Source organism: Limanda limanda, chromosome 21, assembly GCF_963576545.1.
Source record: "Limanda limanda chromosome 21, fLimLim1.1, whole genome shotgun sequence".
NCBI lineage: Eukaryota > Metazoa > Chordata > Actinopteri > Pleuronectiformes > Pleuronectidae > Limanda > Limanda limanda.
This window is the reverse complement of record NC_083656.1, coordinates 10004324-10022505: the sequence shown is the minus strand read 5'-3', so window position 1 is coordinate 10022505 and position 18182 is coordinate 10004324. Positions and strand designations below refer to the sequence as shown.

Genomic DNA, 18182 nt, shown 5'->3' with positions numbered 1-18182 from the left:
CTTTTCTAACAGCCCAGACATGACAGTGACTAATCAAAGTGATAAATGAAGAGTAATCGATTGCAGAATACCTCGCCAAGATGATTACGCTAAGTAGTGCATTTGTTTAGGGACAAACTAATGACGTCGGACGAGTTGAAGTGAAGCTCTGACTGCACTGCGACTTATATTATATCTGCTCATTTCCCCACGGATAATTCAAACTAAAGCCCATTCCACGTGTAACAGTAAACACTAAAATGATTTGTTTCAGTCAGACCAGGAGTAATTCTGTTACAGGAAAATCAAAAAGAGACTCTGGTTCTAGTTGTATTTGCGCTGTGGAGCTATTTTCAGTGGCAACGAGCTTTAAGGAGCGCTGGGTGAATCGATGTGACGGATCGTGCCCTGTCGTTAGTCCCAGGGAGTGGCACGCCTGCGTCCAACGCGGCTGTCTATACGGCTTAAGTGGACAAATCATATCGATTGCCTCCGGGCTGCAGATCCTCATCTGATTAGGGAGGCCCGCCTGGCGCACAAGGCGCTTCTTCTACTCACCGTGGAGACCGACTTGACCTCGAACCAGCGCAGGATGCCAGGGAGCTTGTACGCCGTCGAGTACGTGGTCCTCTCGATCCACATGTTCTGGAGACAAAATGACAAAGACACAAAAAAGGTCAGCATCAGAGGGTGAAGATGAATTTACACCTGCCAAACAACAAAAATACTCTAGGATCAAACAATGAATAAACAATAATCAAATTAAGACTTGTAGTATTCAGATCTTTATCGTATTAAGTAGAATTGCACTTTTATTCAAATTGCATAGCCCTTTTAGACCAAGGTGAACCTGGTGCTTGTGCTGGAGTTGGTTCCACTTTAAGAACCAGTAGCTTTTCCACAGGCTAGAGCTTCCATAGAGCCCCGTCATAATATAACTCCATGTTCCTCTGATTTCCCAGTTGTGCCAACTTCAAGCACAAACTCATCTACCTCTCCTCGACAAACCACTGCTGCTAATTTATCTCCCATGTCGCTTGCAACCTGGATATTAAGTGTGAACAAAACATAATTCATTAGACAAACTGAAAATCAAAACTCGAGAGCTATGCTATCGGCAGATCTGGATCCCTGTCTGCTGCTTTACTTCCTGTGTTTAAAAAAAACAATCAAAGTAAAATAAAAAATGAGCTGAATATAAATGAGAGTTCTAAAATGAAAGTGATTTACTCTGAGGGATATGACTAAAAGAATCTGTGGAGCATAAACTCCAAACAATAATCCGGTGGCATCCCATAATAAATTAAAAGACAGGAGGAGCAGTACCGAGACAAAGAAGCAGGAACCTGATCAAAAACGGATAGAAAGGAAAAGCCCTTTTCAGGTTTACTCAGTTTGCTGCATCTTGCTGCAGTGGGACAAAAATAATATTTACCTCTTCGAGACTATATAATAATGAACTTGTCACAAACTAAATGTGGGATAAAGATTCATGGGACCATCATCGTTATCTTCCATCAAATAATTCTAGAAATCCTAGTCTGTATGGAGCTTGCATATCTCGAGAACCTTTCATCTTATCGGCTTCACACTTGGCACGCGTGTTGTTAAGCTCCCAAAGAAGTGAAGTGTCGAATTTGATGTGATTTGGGCACGCGATACATACGCAGTGGCGGCTGGCACTCATTAATGTAAGTGATAACAGCGTGTTCATGCTAATGGGCCCGTTCACGAAAATGACAACTGACAGTTCAGTTCAGGGTTCTGCGTTCTTCACTGAACTTCCGATAAACAGGTGCAGCAGAGGAGTTGCAGCTTCTGGGTTCTGTGGACTCGGGCCAGCAGCAGGTCTTTACTTGCCGCGGCTGAATTACTGCAGGTCACTTTTCCACTTTCAGAAAAGAAAGCTGCAACCAGCATAATCACCACAGACCAAGAAAACAGCCCATTCCATACAGACATGTTTGGAACGAGCACTGCACTAGTTAGAGAGCAACTATTTCATCAAACTGTCAAACAAAAATAAGTGGCTACTTTTAGCCGGATATACATTTCTAAAACCTACTGTTGCATGCACTAAAATGTTGTAATACAATATCAAGAAGCCTTCATGTTAATATCACATCAAAACAAAATGGACAAACACACACGGGACGACAAAAAAAGATAAAGACAAAGCACTCGAAAGAAAAAAGTCCAGGCAATTACCGCAAACTCATTGTCGGGGTCCTTCTCTCCCTTCCTCACTGGCCTGGAATACTGGAATTTATGGACTTCATTTACTGTGTAGAAGCTGTGGAGGGAGAAAATAAGCACCTAAGTAAATTAAAACTGTTATGGGCAATCTGCAGCTTGATTCAAAGGTTGATTGCTTTGCTTCAGGTCAAACACAGGACAGGCCCGGTTCCCGGCTCGCTCTGCCAGGAACTGTGGCATATACAGCGCTCTGCTTTTTGACTTGCTGCTGAAGCCGCGGCCTGATCTACATGGAAAATAGATTAATTTTTTTTGGGGGGCGGGACACGTCACCGACATATCAGACACGTAGAGAAGCTGCAGCATATGTGACAGAGGAGTGGGGATGAACTTTGCAAAAAAAGGTTAATAGACTTTTAACATCGGGAAAACAGCTGCCTGGGCATGTGCACTTTTCCCACATAGACAATTCACTTGCTCTCTCTCTCTCTCCCCCCCATCTTCCTTGCTGCTAGATATCCACATTCACACTGTCCTGTGGAAATTAGCACACATCTATTATCCTCATACAGCATATTGCATTTCCAGTTCCTAACCCATGCCATATGGTTCAAAGAGCATGCTTTGACTTTATTAGCAAACCACTATGAATAAAATATGAAACGAATCTGTGCTGTTACAAAGCCGCTCGCCTTTTATGTTGTTGTTTTTTTTTTAAGTCACATCAGGCAGTGTGTGCAGATGAGGCTGCAACAACTTTTTCAACTAAGGACCGATAAAAGTTTCGCTAATGAATACAGCGCACACAAAGCAACACGGATAAATCAGGCAGGCTCAGGTCTTATTGGCACTCGAGCCACTTACAGATGTTCCCTCTCGTACCGCTCTTTAATGAACAAGACCAGACCCTTTGGTAAATTAGCTGAGAAGTCGTGGCATTAACCTGAAAAAAACGAGCGTGTTCGCCTCTGATCTAATGAACAGATTAATAAAGCAGCTTTAAGTCAGCGGCACTTCTTCCAATTAACGCCTCTACATGTCATTAGGGATGATGCAGTAGCACGGGCCTGGACAAAGCAAGGTCAGAAGGTGCTGCGCTCCGCCTGCTGCTGCTGCTGCTGCCGTGACCGTCGGGCTAAAGCAGCTCAGTGTCATTGCTATGCACCGCAGATGTTTTGCACTGAATGAGAGTCAACGAGAATGAACAGAGAGATAGGGACGGAGAGAAACGGAGTAAGAGGACAGAGTTGACAGAGTTGAGAGAGAAAGAGATGGTACAGCCCTCTGTCACTCTCTAAACACGGTTGTCTACTCTAGGATATGAACAGTCACATATTCCAGTCAGAAACAATTCCCAAACACGCCACTAGGCTGGCGACGGGATCAATGCAGGGGGATGTGACCAAAGCTGCAGGCGTGTGATAAGATCAGTGCCCAGGTATATTTGCCGAAAGGGTATATATATATTCTTTTAATTATGTCCAGTGATGCGCTGAAGTGCATATCAAAGTGAGTTTGCACAGCCGAGCGATGCGGCACATGGTCGGTGTGCAGATTGGGCAAACAAGCAGTGCAGGCACGGGGGCCCCGGCTGGTGGCTGTGGCCCCCGTGCCACGACTCAAAGGTATTAATGATGTCAGAGACACAATGTTGTACTTGGCACAGCGACTAATAACAGATGGCTGTGGCGAGTAAAGGATTGCAAGGACGTCGAGGTCAGGCGCAGTTTGTTCTACACACACACACAAACACACACACACACTTACATTTACATCAAGATTTAAATCACCTCCGTCTCGGCGGCTCCTCGACGCACCACACTCCAAAAATAAAAAGATCACGCACAAGCTCTCGAAATTGTTTTTGAGTGACTGGGGAAAGTAAACTGGGCTCTGCTGGATTAAAAAGTCATGCTGTGTGACTTTGAGTTCCACACTCTAATTGTAGAGAAACAAACGAGTGTTGCGGAGCGAGTATACGCAGCTCACCTCACTATTTGTTCAGACACGGGCTTGTTCTGGAACTTGGCAGGCAGGTCCAGGATGGGTTTCACCGTGAAACACTGGATGTCTTTCAGCAGAAACATCAAGGTTATAAATGAAAGTGTTGAAACTAAAACAGAATAACAATAGGGACATGATGACAATTCAGTATCGTTAACAAAACTGAATTTGTATTCCTATAAGTTCTTTCAGGCACTCCTCTGATGTAACACGGGACTAGAAGGGCACTTTAATGATAACACTAGGGATGGGGGGAAAAATCGATTCAGTAACAAATCGCGATTCTTGTGAATGACAATTTTAAATAGCCATGCTGCCTCCCAAATCGATTTTAAAAAAATAAAAATAAAAAAGTGTTTGTGGGCAGTTGACAGGGGCTATACAATAATTATTTTCTCTATTGGCTGCCCGGCAGTCATTAAGTTAATGTTAATATTTGAAATAAAACTTGTAAAGCTCTAAGTGAATTTGACTGTGTTGTATTTGAAGGTATGATTCAACTTTTTTCCATGGTCCAGTATTTAAAAAAAAAATAACCAAAAGAAATCCCAGGAAATTGTAATATCGAATCGCAATACTTACAGAATCGCAATACATATCTAACGCCACCTAAGTATCGTGATAGTATCGTATCGGGAGGTCCCTGCCGATTCCCGTCCCTAGATAACACCCAATCTCGCTCAAAAAAAGTTCCTACATCTGCCCTTTAATCTGGACCCGCTTCACAAAATTCCATTTCAATTCTGGTGAGGATACATTGTCCTGAAGAGCTCTTGGTGTCTTCGCTGGGCGGCGTGGTGATCTTCATCTTCTCCGCGTTGGGAAACTGCGTGAGGAGACGTGCCTCGAAATCCTCTCTGCGCTCGTACTCCTTCCCGCGGTACATGAACATCTTATTCTGAGGGACGATAAAGAAAAAACAGGGAGACATTATGATATGTATACACAAGCAAGCGCACGACACACAATCATAAAATCTGGTGCTAACTAGCTCACATTATGTTGGACATAAGGTACCACCGTCCCTTTCTTTGGCAGTGTTGACAGCGTACAGTGTCATTTCATGGACCATTCCACAGGAGCATTAGATCCAGTAGTTAAAAGTCATTCCGTGATGGTAGTCGGCTCTAATTGGCCCTGTGCTGTGCCCGGGTTAAAGCACATTATCATAATCTCCATATTAAATCTTTGGAAACGAGGTAGACTAAGTTGTTGGCACCGATTGAGTGTTTTGGACAATGAGAGCGGCCTTGCTTTGGGGAGACAAGGACAGACTACAAATGGCTACTGCCACTCAGCTGGGGGGGTGCTTTCACAAAAGGGCTGCTGATGAATACAGCGAGTGAGGACCCTGCATCGTAACAGACGTCTTAACATCAGTGTGGTAAGATCCCAGCGGTGGAGGACGAGCTCTCCTCACATCTCAGCGACATGATACGAGGGTTTACTTTGAATTACACCCTCATTCATTAGCTTAACAGGGACATTACACAGCTTGAAAGTCAGGATCTTATCTAGAGAAGAATAGCACTGACTTTTCTTTTTTGCAGTTTCCGTCTTTCTTTCACAGACCATCACGACACAATAGCTCGCACGCAGCAGGCCCATCTCGCTCATGCACAGCACACATCTCAATTCCCCAATTAATTAAAGCAACTGCAGCCGGGGGACATTTTCAAATTTGCTTTGACAGATAAGTTGACGAAAGCAAATTGATTTCCAGAGCCTTCCCTTTCAACTGCCGGTGGTGCCTCTAAATCTGGCTGATACGTTGCTGCACATTTTTACTGTAAGTTCGACCTTTCTACTTCTCTAAATCAAACAAATCCGATCATGGATATCTAATCGATGCCCACTGTTTGCTTATTCATAAGAGGACAGTGGATTCACATTTGCATTCATGGTCTTCCACTTGCTGGTTCTGCCAAAAAAATGAAATACTGTCCATGAGATAATAATTCATTTGAAAATGGTCTTTCTATTTCAGCTGGTTGGTAAAAAGACAATTTCATTCAGTCAAGAGACAAAGCAGCTGCAGTTCGTATTGCTGAAAAAGTCTTAAAGCTCTACTGAAACAATCCAACTTGGCAAAACATGGGATGTAAAAAAACAATTACAAATGTGTTTAAAACATTCAGGCTTAGAGATGAATGCACACCAATCAGCAATCAATAATAGAAAAGACAAGAAGAGGAGAAAGGGAAGTTAAGATAATAAAATCTATATAATCAACAATCATTTTTTGTTTTTTAAGAATGTAGATTAATAAAAAATAATATATAAATGTATTTATATATATATATACCGTATGTAAAGCCATAAATATGAAAACACTACATTAAAGTAAGACTAAAGAGCTGGGCTTTTAATTTAAGTTGAAATATCAACATTTCCAGCTCCTCTCAGATTCTCTGGCTGTTCTGGCGCATCACAGAATGTTTCGGTATTAAGAAGAAAGAGAACCAGAGGGTCTGAGGGGCCTTCCTGCTTCATAAACCTCAAGTAATATGACCCCAATACTCACCCTAACTGGGATTTAAAGATAGGTGTGATGTGAGGTCTCCTTTTAAACAGCACAGTTTTGAATTCATTGTAGCTGATGAAAATGTAACTCAAAGATTTAAGCTCTTTGGACGTGTTTGCTTGAAGACTAGAAGAAGTCTCGGTTTTATAGTATAGGTAATGTAGTGTTGGGGTTGAATGACTAAATCTAAGTGGAATATCACGGTTTACATGGAAAAAGTCTTTCAAATGTAGAGTTGCTTAATTTCAATCTACTACACTCAGATAAAAGGTTTAACTGACACCCATCTGGTTTAATTCCAAAACAAAAGTGAATGAGATGAGAAGAGTCCACAGACTGCGGTTTTCTCATTTCTGTGAGTGTGCTCAGGGGTCTGTCTGAGGAACATTTTGAATGATGGAACATGACAGCTCATATCCGAGTGTCTCCGAATGTGCCGTGCTTGGATACATATTTCAAACCGCAACTTTCACACAGCCTCAAATGCTCTTTAAGCCGCGCACTCACAGGAAACTCAATACGGCGATTAGGTAAAGTTTGTGATTGATGGGAAGAGAAGGGAGAAGTGGAGAGAGACGCCGGCTGGATGTAAAGTAAAGGACAACAAGTGCAGCGGAAATCTGCCTTTGAAATGCTGAGAATACCTCTAACGTGTCAAAGGGCGGAAAGCTACTCTGGATTCTTTATGGAGCCAACAAACACAACAGGAGCTTTCAGTCATGCTTCAAAGCCTCTTGACGAGGTACTGTGGCTTTAAGGTTGAAATCATTACACAAATAAACAAAACAAGGGTTTTTAAATGGGATTAGCTGTGACCGCAGATTTAAACATGATCTGGACTGCGCTGGTGTCTGCTCACATTAACAACTAATAAGTCTTGAGCAGCTGAATTAAACACTCGTGCAGGAAATCCATTCTTAAGGGGCGTGGGTTCAGAATATCTTCATCAAGGCATTGATTTTCTTACATAATTGACTTTTTCCTGCAGCAGCACACACAAGCAAAGAGGGGTTTGAAGAAAATACCCGCCACCATACACTAGATTTATCTTAATTAGTAACTCACACACAGCTACTTCCATATGTGCTCACAGAAGTCTTTCCACATAATTATGAAATATATAGAGGGTGCAATAGGAGCTCTTATGAGAGAACAAAGTAGGAGCACACTTTAAATCCATTCGGCTGTATTCATTCAAAAACCCTTCACAGCTATAAATTCAGCAGGAAAATAACAATTAAGTTTTATCTGTGTACACAATAAAGAAAACTATAAATAATACACCAGCCTTATGCCTCTCCAATCCAATGCAGTTTCAGCCTTCATGTATTTTGGTGTATGGTGGTGAGGCCACCTTGACCTTCAACCACCAAAATCTGTCCAAGTGAACATTTGTATTCAATTTGAAGAAAGTCCCTCAGGGTGTTCCTGAGATGTTTCGTCCACAAGTCAAAACATGTGTTCTGTGAGGTCACACTGACCTTTGACGACCAAATTTCGAATCATTTCTCTCGTGAGTCCAAATGAAGGTTTGTTCCAAATTTGAAAGGATTCCCTCGAGATGTTCTTTAGATACCGTGTTCACAAGGCACAAAAATGTATCTCGTGACGTCATGGCGACCTTGACATTTGAGCATCAGTATCTAATCAGTTCATGCTTGAGCTAAACTGAACAATAAAACCAGATTGCAAGACATTCCATCAAGGCGGACTGGAGATATCCTGTTCACAAAAATGGGACAGACGTGTTGTACATATGTGCATATAGATGCAAAATCATATGACATTCAGGTGCTGGCTTGTAATGGCATGGTACAAAGAGAACTGTCCTCTGAGGATGTTTAAATGGCCACTTTGAATGAGCCTGTTCAGTCTGCTGTGTGTGTAATGGAGTGTCTGCCCTGTCAGGTGAAAGAGGTCAGGCCGAGCACACGGAGATCGGAGAGCAGTAAGACCCTGGTGAAATTGCATAACAAAATGAGAAAGGCATCATGAGGGGATTACTGGTCTTGAAACTGGACTTAATCATCTCATGCTAAAAAGACTTTTGAGCCATTTGCTGTGAAGCTGTGAAGATAAAAATGACTCGACGGAGGCAAACAACACCTTCAGCAGCATTTCAGATCACAACCTAGAAACAGCCGCAACAGGGAATATATCAAAGGTAAATAAATCGTCAGAAAGGGCAATGCAGCATCACAAGGCAATTCCTACATCAGTAAACTATTCTGTTTAATGAAATCTGATATGTGGACAGATTAGAGGAGGAGGTCTGATATGGACAGTGTGACCCGTGAGGAGATACCAAAGTCCCGTTAAACACGTGCTTAATTTGTGATAAGCTGCAATCAGATCAGCACGAGGCCTGTCCACACATTTGGAGGAGAGACACAGATCAGCTCAGGTTTAGCAGCCAAGGACACCTTGTGATGCAGAGTCGGTAGAAACAAGTTGTCGGCGAAGTTCAGGAAATGGAATTAAAGTGTTTGTACTCTAATCGACCCTGCGACTACATGAACAGGACTGGGTCAGTTCTCGTCCTCATAGGAGCCAAATTCTTTCACACCCATGTCCTGCAATGGCAAATGTGGGATGAACTTATAGGAAAATGTTCAATAAGTAAGATGAGATTCATATTAAGGAGCTGGGAGAGACAGAGCATGAATGAGAGACAAGGAGAGTGTGAAAGAGCGTTTTAAAGTCCCAGCTCTAGACGTGTAAAACATACGTATCGATGCCCGAGGGCTGAGAACGAGGCGAGTACCGGTAAACCTATTGATTATCTGTTTTTTTACAAGTCACCCACTGTGCTTTTACGCTGACGTGTGTACTCACTCGTAGGAAGGAGGGGAACCCCAGCCCGTAGTAGCCCACAGCGAAGTAATCTGGTTTGGGCCGGATGATCTTCACGATGTTCTCATAGAACTGGGCCTGCTTCCTCTGTGGGGAGATACAACCATAAGCATCAATGTTTTTCATTTGAGTTATCCTTATTTGGGATTTCATTTACACTTTTTCGTTTAATTCATATATTGTCTTGCCTCATCCAGGTTGAGGTCATTGTTGTACGTCTAAAAATAAATACGACCTCATGTTGTGTCAACCAAGTTCACACACTGACTCCGAACCTCCATCTGCCATAGGCGCTCCAGAGAGTTACTTGAGCACTTATGTGCATATCAAGCTAGCCCAGCTTGATAATCAGAATATTTCTGCAGCTCCTTGATCAGAAGATGAAATTCTTCTCATTCCTGACGGCTTCTCAGGATCGGATGGACCAAATTTGTGGTCCATTATTTTTTTTTAGAAGTGAGAGCACCACAAAATCATCCTCACTGCTCGATTCCATCTCATCTCCCGCTGCCAACTTTAAGAACTTATAGAATAAAAAAACGACTAAGTTTGCAAGGTTTCTGTGCTTTTCTGTTTTCAATCTAGATCAGAGTGTGCTGATGAAATAAAGTGAAAATAAATAAAATCAACATATCAGTAAGGAAACCTGTAACTTTGATATCAATGAGCAGAGCTTTAATGGACTCTTGACAAGCAGCAGGAACAAAATAATTGCTTACCAAGGATGCGCTGAGCTGCTCAAAGTCAAACATTTCATTCTCGTACTGTTCAGCCAGTTCCTTTCCCAAGATGATCGCCTCCTCCCACATCTGTTGGGATCATAAACAGAGACAGTTAGTAAATGAATCAATTGTCAAGATCAAATGCTGAGATAAATAATTCCTTTGGTGACAGCTCTCCCAGGCAATGCTCTTCATTCTTGCATCCTTCGTTTTATGTAAACATTATTGTATTATTTTTCTTTTGATCTAAAACACTAAACCTCAGTTTCCATCCTCTTGTAGGAACAATATGTTTTATGGTGATGCATTTCTTTTTGAGACTCATCCACTGAAGCCGAGTGCTGTCGCAGATAGATGGGAGCCACTCCAACATGTTGAAAGGCTTCTAAGTGGCTTCCTGACAGATTAGATTGGGCTGAACTGATCTGGGTCAGGATGGAGGTGGATCGACTCCAGACTGCTACTCAGATCGGGCTGCCATTGGTGCAGAGCAGCGGCGGCAGCACCAACTGGGACCGTGTTCTGGATGACACTCTTAGAGACGGTCCCTTCTCTGGAGTGTTGATGTATTCCTGCAGCCACTGTGACACTTCCTGATCACTCTGGTGTGTGGGTGTGTAAGTTTCTCCAATGCTCTATCAGTTTGTTTTCTCCACCGCCATATCCTGTTGAGTGACAGTTGGCGAGTGAGCCAAAAGTGGTGGCTGCACCCCAACACTGATGACACATGCAAAGCCTTGGGACATCATCTCTGGCTGCAGTTCTGCGGACCCATTCCAAACTCGGCTTACAGGCGGAAAAACATTTCCGTCCTCCACTGGAATAAAATATGAGCTGGGTAGAAGAATGTCTGGCGATTATAAATGACCTGTTCTTCACACCATGATCCAGGGATGGTGTATACGAATGTCTCTATAGTGGTGTGAGGGAAATGGGGACAGTGGGAGACAACAATTCTTGGAAGGTAAGTGACAACACAAAAGAGCCACATTAATGTACAATGCGCCTTCGTCCATAAGAGCATCTGCTGAAAGAAGAGGATTTTTTACAATCTCTGAAAGAAACATAAAACTTCAATTCAGCATCTCTACCTTCCCAGGCCAGAGGGGGTATTTAAGAGGGATGACGACAACTAATAATAGCTTCCTCAGAGCCCTGGATTTATCATGATTACGACCATTCCTCCATGTGTGTGTGTGTGTGGGTAGTATGTGCTTCTCTATGTGCGTCTCTCACCTTGCCCTTGTCGAAGTAATTGATAATCTGCTGGTAGAGCTGATCCTTGAGCTGTCCTTGAGTGGCGGCGTGGTAGCCGTCTCTCTGGGTCAGGTGGGCTGCACACTGCTCGTCCGACCACTACAGGGGGAGAGAGAAATTAGCCTCGGGGTCAACTTCGCGCGAAAAGCTGATCGAGTGACAAGTAATCAATGGCTGAGCTATAGCCGATGCAAATATGGTGAGACTGATGTGTATTTCTTTTTACAGCTGCACTGCACTCTGGCAGGGCGAGATTGAAACTTAAGGTTTGGGCAATGAAACAGGCGTCAATACATATCGAATAGTTCAGAGAGAGCATCGTTGCAGTTCATAGCTTTCTGTTGCGAATGCTTGCTGATACAGTGCTGCACACAGGATTCCCCACAATCCAAAAACATGTTAGGTCATCGGAAGCCAATCTAGTGCAGTATAAACAGAGGCAGGAGAAGACGATTGATGCAAGAGAACACAGGACGATAGCAGAGGCTGGTGCTGCCTGTGAACTCCATCTCAGCGAGGATAATGATGAGGTTTCTGAAAGGGCCCGAGCAGCTCGGCTAACGGGGAGACAGTCAATCTGATGGGCCTCTGAGTCATGGAAGCATAATCCCACTCGTCCAGCCATTAGCAGCCGGCTTTAATTAGGATTCTGAAGTCCTGCGAGTGACCTGAAGAGTTAAGATCTCTGAGAAACTTCTGACCGAGGGCAACATTTGAATAGCAAAGCCGAGGAATTGCATGTCCTGAGCTGGAGATGGGCGAAAGAGTAATTGCTCGGCATATTGTCGCTGTGGCATGAAGAGGGATGCAGGGAGGCTCTGGATCAAGCTATTGATTCCTTCACGGCGCAACTGCAGCATTTAAATGTCTCGATTTATTCATGGACGGCCAGTGACCCTGCTGATACACCTCTGACAATACACAAAGTGATGTAAATGAATAAATCTGTTATTATACGACTGCAGCTAATCTACTGGACAACTAATCATCAGTACAGGAACCAGTTTTTCCCAGTTTTACAATATCATTCCTCCTAATTCATGCTTGTTTACATGAGCTTCTATTGCCTGGTCTACACGACGGCAGATATTTGTTGGAACGGATATTTTCCTCTTTGTTTTTAAAAATAACACGAGAAAACAAACCCTAACACAAGCATGCCAGGCCAGCAGGTAAAGTCTATTTCAATGATCTGTTTCACACGTACACATGGATACACTTACAAATCAAACGGAATGCAGTTTGCATGTGGACGAGATGCAAACACAGGGGGAAAAGTAGATTTGTAGTGAGGGAAGGATGTATTTGACCAAAGTACAAAAACTGACTTTAATGACGACCTCGCAGAATAAAACATTCATCAATACCCTGGTGCAACAAAATTAGCTCATTTTCAACATTTACTATAATAGAGTCAGTCTCTAAAGGTTTAAATTATGCTATGATCAGAGATGAGCAGAATTGAAATAATAACAATCGAAACAGGTTCTGCAAATGCTGCTTCAGCGAGGAACAAGTGATGCAGTCAGTCTGCTCTTCCCTTTCGGGACCTGAACAGAGGCTGGAACAGTCAGCTACTTATGCAAATACAAATGAGATATTGGGTGCAACCATGTTGGATAAAAGCCACAGAGGAACAACTCCAAACTCAGGTAATACCAACCCCCCCGGCTGGGGATAGACACTGCAGTTTTTTTTGTGTGGGCGAGGAGTTTTGTGGAATATTTTTGGCGAGAGATGGAAACTTTTAAAGCCGAGAGCAGGTCGACATTTACAAGGTGTATTGAGGAAATGCTGACAGAATATAAATATGTATGTGTCTAATATAAGATATCATTGCACTGGGTATGTAGTAGGAACCTGCCCCCTTTTCCACTCTACACCGGGGGGGGGCCTTGAACCCTGTGATCTACAGACGAGGATTGTTAATTTCTGGCTGACAAAGAGGACAGTTAAAGTTCACCTTTATCTCAAAGCACCTCCGAAAGCTGGGAGCTGCTGCTCCTCCTGTTTTTAACAATGTCTTTGCTGTTCTCAGGAAAGATCAGATACCAGCTGAGATTTGCACCGACTACTCAAGGTGAGAAAGATGCTGCTCAGCAGATCTGCCCTCTGAGCAGCCATCTCATTGCATGATTGGATTAAAGGCATGGCGACCTATATTTCCAAGTCCTGTGCACATTCCGATTCAAATATACACCCTTGTTTGACGCCCAGGGTTCAATACCATCTGCCTGATAACAGCTTGTGAGCTTGGGATTCTGCGATCGGTGCCGTTTGAAGTATTTTGGAATGTTTAATTCCACGTTAATTTGTTGTTGGTATTGTGCGTGTGTACCTTGAGCAGTTTGGCGTGTAGCAGCAGAGTGTAGGCAGCCTCCGTGTAGTTGTCGCACTCTTTGTGGAGGTCACACAGCTTGTAGAGGTACCTGGCAGGAGAGAGCAGTGATTTATGGGTCATATCTGGGCCTCACACACTAAAACAACAGACAGGAAGTGAACTCTACCAGGGCTGATGCGTGTTGACAGCCTCCTTTACCTCAAATAACTTTTGGCGGACAGATGGAATTATCTGAGTGGCGAGATTTGCGCAAATGGAAAATGCACTTAAGCAAAATCAAATATTTTATTCTGGATTTCTGGTGCATGTGCAGCTCGGAGGGAAGGAGCCAGATGTGCAGCATTTAGTGTTGTGGAAAATTAGGAGCTGACTTAGATTGTCTGAGTCATGAAATGTCGGGACCATTCAACTGAGGGGTGGAGCCTGGGCAGAGCAAGCAGGAGGCAGGAGGTGATGTACAAATGCTGCAGGGTTTTGTTTAGGCCTCAGATGGGCTCACTCAGATATTTTACAAAGAGGCTGGCAGGAAAATAGTTTCAGAAAAGGTTGGGAGCAACTTATTTGTACAATTTGCATTCCCACATTCGGAAAGTGTCAGGAAAATCTCCTTTATTGCATGTCTGAAATCCACTTTGATTATATACCTCATGGGTGTGTTTAAAATGCCTCAAATAGACTGAATGCTTAGAAAGTCTGAGCAATCTTCACTCTTACTTACCTGATGTACATTTCCTCTCTGTCTATCTCCTTGTAGAAGTTCTACAAGAAGGAAAAGAAAAAACATTAAAATGCATTTCTAAGGGTTCAGCGTGTCCTACTTAAGAAGCATAATTCTAGAAATTACTGGACTGTAGATTATTACTGAAAAAATCTTAATATCTTGGCTGTGTGACAAATTCATTTTCTTTATGGATTAATAAAAATGAACTGGCTCGCAGCAGGCAAACAGTAAGTTTCTGGTAGAGAAAATAAGTTGGCTGACAGAATCACAGTGGGAGGATGTCGCACTGCTCTCTTGGCGAAAACTGAAAACTCATATTTAATACATGACACATCACCGAAAGAACATGACTCAGATAAATGTTGCATGTAGGCCACGGGCCTGCGGGTCACATGACACAGAACCGACATTTTGGTGCTCCCTGGTGAAATGTCACTTCACAGAGGCGAGGGGTTTCAGGTGAGCGGCTCTGTGATCACATCTTGATGCATCAAGACACGTGCAGGTGACTCTCACTGTTTCTTAAGTGGCCTCGATAGTCTAAGAACGATGCTTAGGAGTCGGTAATACAGATGTTGTCATCATTTCATGCATGGGGTTGTGTGTTTTTGAAATAGCCATCTTACGAGCACGTTGACAGTGCAGCTCATGCGGTTCTCCTTGTTCTCATCGTGCATGATGGTCCTGTAGTCCAGCAACCTCTCCAGCAGACGAACCACCAGCGTGACGAAGTTCTCGCCGGTCTTGGCCAAGTACTTGTGCTTCCTGCAGTGCTCCAGTAAACTAGTGTGTGTGTGAAGGAACAGAAGCCGGGGACAGAGAGGAAAAAACAAATGTGATGCATGTACAAGAAATTATTCGATTGCTTAAAGGTTCAGTGTGTGGAATTTAGTGACATCTAGTGGTGAAGTTGCATGTTGCAGTTGAATTCCCCTCACCACATCCCCCTCTAAACACAACAGATAACCTGTGATGGCCTTCAGTTGACATACAACTCAAAAGGTGTTTAGTTTGTCTAGTTTGGGCTATTGCAAAAGAGTATTTGAATAGAAAGGGCTCATTCTAGGGTAAAGAAAACAACAAATCGTACAATTTAGATGAAACACACTAGTGAAAACATCACAAGGATTATTTAATAGATCCCTTTCACCTGAATCCTACACACTGAACCTTAAAATGTCAACTTCTGCTGCTTAGGATTTGGCTAAACTTTCATCAGCATCCTCGTGAACTGAGAGCACACATCACAGCGGCAAACTGCGATGAGACGTCGCCTGATCATCAGCACACTGTGATTATTTTGAGGAGTGCCATGTTGCAATTAGCATTATCTAACTCGTGAGAGGCTCGGGGCGTAATCCTGCCCGTTAATCAGCACTTACATTTTCTGAAAGAGAACTTTGTACTGCTCGTCTCCGCGGCCCCCCTCCACCTCGTGATCCAGCTTGGTGATGATCTCGTTCTCAAACTGCAATTAGACAGAGCAGGCGTAAATAATCAGTGTAGCTAATTTTTCAATTCATTAACGCCATCTCACTCTCTCTCTCTGCATCAAGGCTCGGCGGCTGAGGGGATCTGTGCGTCGTCTTTTTTTACCCCCGTCCCCTCTCCGCCCGCCCAGCTGGCTGTAGGCTGGTGTTCGACGTTCATCATTAAATCTTTTCTTTATCTGTGTAAATCTGGTTGGATTAAAGCAACGGGGCAACCAGACACATCCCTGTTATTTCTGCAGCTTATGGCAGGGATGCATGGACCTTATTTCTCCGATATTTGTATGTTTCATATATATATATATAAATAACTGCTGCAACTTCTTGAGATGCTCATGTGTTCAAAAGAAGAGTGAAGTATGAAAATATGTAAATGCTACTCTCTGGTAAATTTAGGATTTACAACACACTCAGGGACAAGGTAAAGTGGCTTTAGGCTGACATATCGACTTAAAAAGATGTGTTTTGAGCTGAAACACACCGCCCTGTTGAGGATTATCTATCAAATGATGTGATAGAGGGATGCTGGTTAAACTACCACAGTCTTCACATGAATAAAAGGGCGAGCAGAGAGATATGGGAGCTTTGGTTTCATAGAACTTCACTGAGCATCACATACTTTGGGAGCCCACATAAACATCACAGCGCTGAAGACTGCCTGAGACGTCGTATGGCAGCACAGCTGTAGTCAAACGGATTTCCTCATGCAGAAAGGCTTAATTTTGCACTTTAACGAGGCATGACATTAAGTTCCACTTACCGTGGCTGTTGATAATCGCAGCACAACAAAACGAGATTTGCAGAATTACAAGTAAGCTTGTGGCTATGAAACCCATTTTTTCTTCAGATGGACTATTCCTCTGCATGTTTTTTTATGATTCCCAAACTAACGGCAGCTGCTTCACTGCACGGCTTCAATTGTGTCACGTTTCAGAGGACGCACCCGCTGGAAGCTGCACGTGAAGTGGAACTCGCACTGCATCATGTCGAAGAAGATGGGGATGGTGGCCTTTCGCAGCTCGATCTCGGGAACAAGCGTCATCTCCAGGATAGGACCCACCATCTCTGGGATGAATCTTTTCTTGTGGGGCCCTAAGAGACGGGAAAACACATATAAAGTAGATATAAACACATTGTATTTTACAGAACGTATTCGTAGACTTTAGTTTGAACAAAACCGTACAATATGCTTATCTTCACAGAGCAGGACTAATCCTTTATGTTCTGGGATTTGAAAAAAGTAGCTGTTTGCGACAAACACAGCAGAAATGTGGCTCCTGTGTTTATCAAGTCTCCTCTCATCAGAATTTGCCATTACAATCACGCAGTAAACAACTTCAAACCAAACACCTCTGGTAAGAATAAAAGAAACATAGCGAGGGGCTCATTAAAACCGCAGTGAATGAGTCGATCTAATCTGGTGGAAAGCTCTAATTAAGGGATCAGATGGTGCGGGTTACAATGAGGGAACTTCGAAGGAAACGCAGGTGCCCGAATCTAACACCACAATTCCCGTAATGCAGGCTCATTCCGTTGAGACTCCACTGCCGCGTCAAGCTCATCATGCATGAAACTAATTAACACATGATTGTCTATATTTAGCTCCTGTTCTTGTCTGGATTGACTTGTAATGACTGTGAAGGTGCCGAGTTGGAAGATCGTCATAAATATAAATAGAGGAAACAACACTTCATCACAATTGCCGTTCTTCTCCTGTGGTGTTTGTGAAACTGATCCTCGACAGTGGATACATTTAGAAAGGAAATTAACATATTGACAAAGGAGTGGGTGACATTACCTAGGTTGTACCACATGTCCCGGATTTCAAAGCCAATTTGTCTCCTCATGTCCTGGTACCTGAAACATGAACAGAAGTAAAAAGAGAAATTACACAAGTTAGATCATAGCAAATTACATTACATTACATTTCATTTAGCTGACGCTTTTATCCAAAGCGACTTACAATAAGTGCATTCAACCCCGAGGGAACAAACCCAGAACAAGAATCAAGACAATTAGAGTACAAGAGTAAACTCACACAAAAAACAATTCTACATCGCATGTAACCATTTCTGTGGAATGTAATCATACTGTT

The 18182-nt window shown here is 43.0% G+C and overlaps 1 protein-coding gene across 1 annotated transcript in view; it reads right to left on the bottom strand.

Moving 5' to 3' along the window:
* Positions 1-18182, bottom strand: part of dock1 (dedicator of cytokinesis 1) — a 172994-nt gene that overhangs the window by 17397 nt on the left and 137415 nt on the right. Inside the window, exons 32-44 of the mRNA XM_061094579.1 lie at positions 17886-17944; positions 17031-17179; positions 15980-16065; positions 15224-15380; positions 14595-14635; positions 13874-13964; positions 11515-11634; positions 10276-10365; positions 9539-9643; positions 4936-5077; positions 4165-4246; positions 2188-2272; positions 538-624 (exon numbers count right to left, since the gene is read on the bottom strand). Of these exons, the coding sequence (XP_060950562.1) occupies positions 538-624; positions 2188-2272; positions 4165-4246; positions 4936-5077; positions 9539-9643; positions 10276-10365; positions 11515-11634; positions 13874-13964; positions 14595-14635; positions 15224-15380; positions 15980-16065; positions 17031-17179; positions 17886-17944 (1294 nt within the window). The remainder of the gene's footprint in view (positions 1-537; positions 625-2187; positions 2273-4164; positions 4247-4935; positions 5078-9538; positions 9644-10275; positions 10366-11514; positions 11635-13873; positions 13965-14594; positions 14636-15223; positions 15381-15979; positions 16066-17030; positions 17180-17885; positions 17945-18182) is intronic.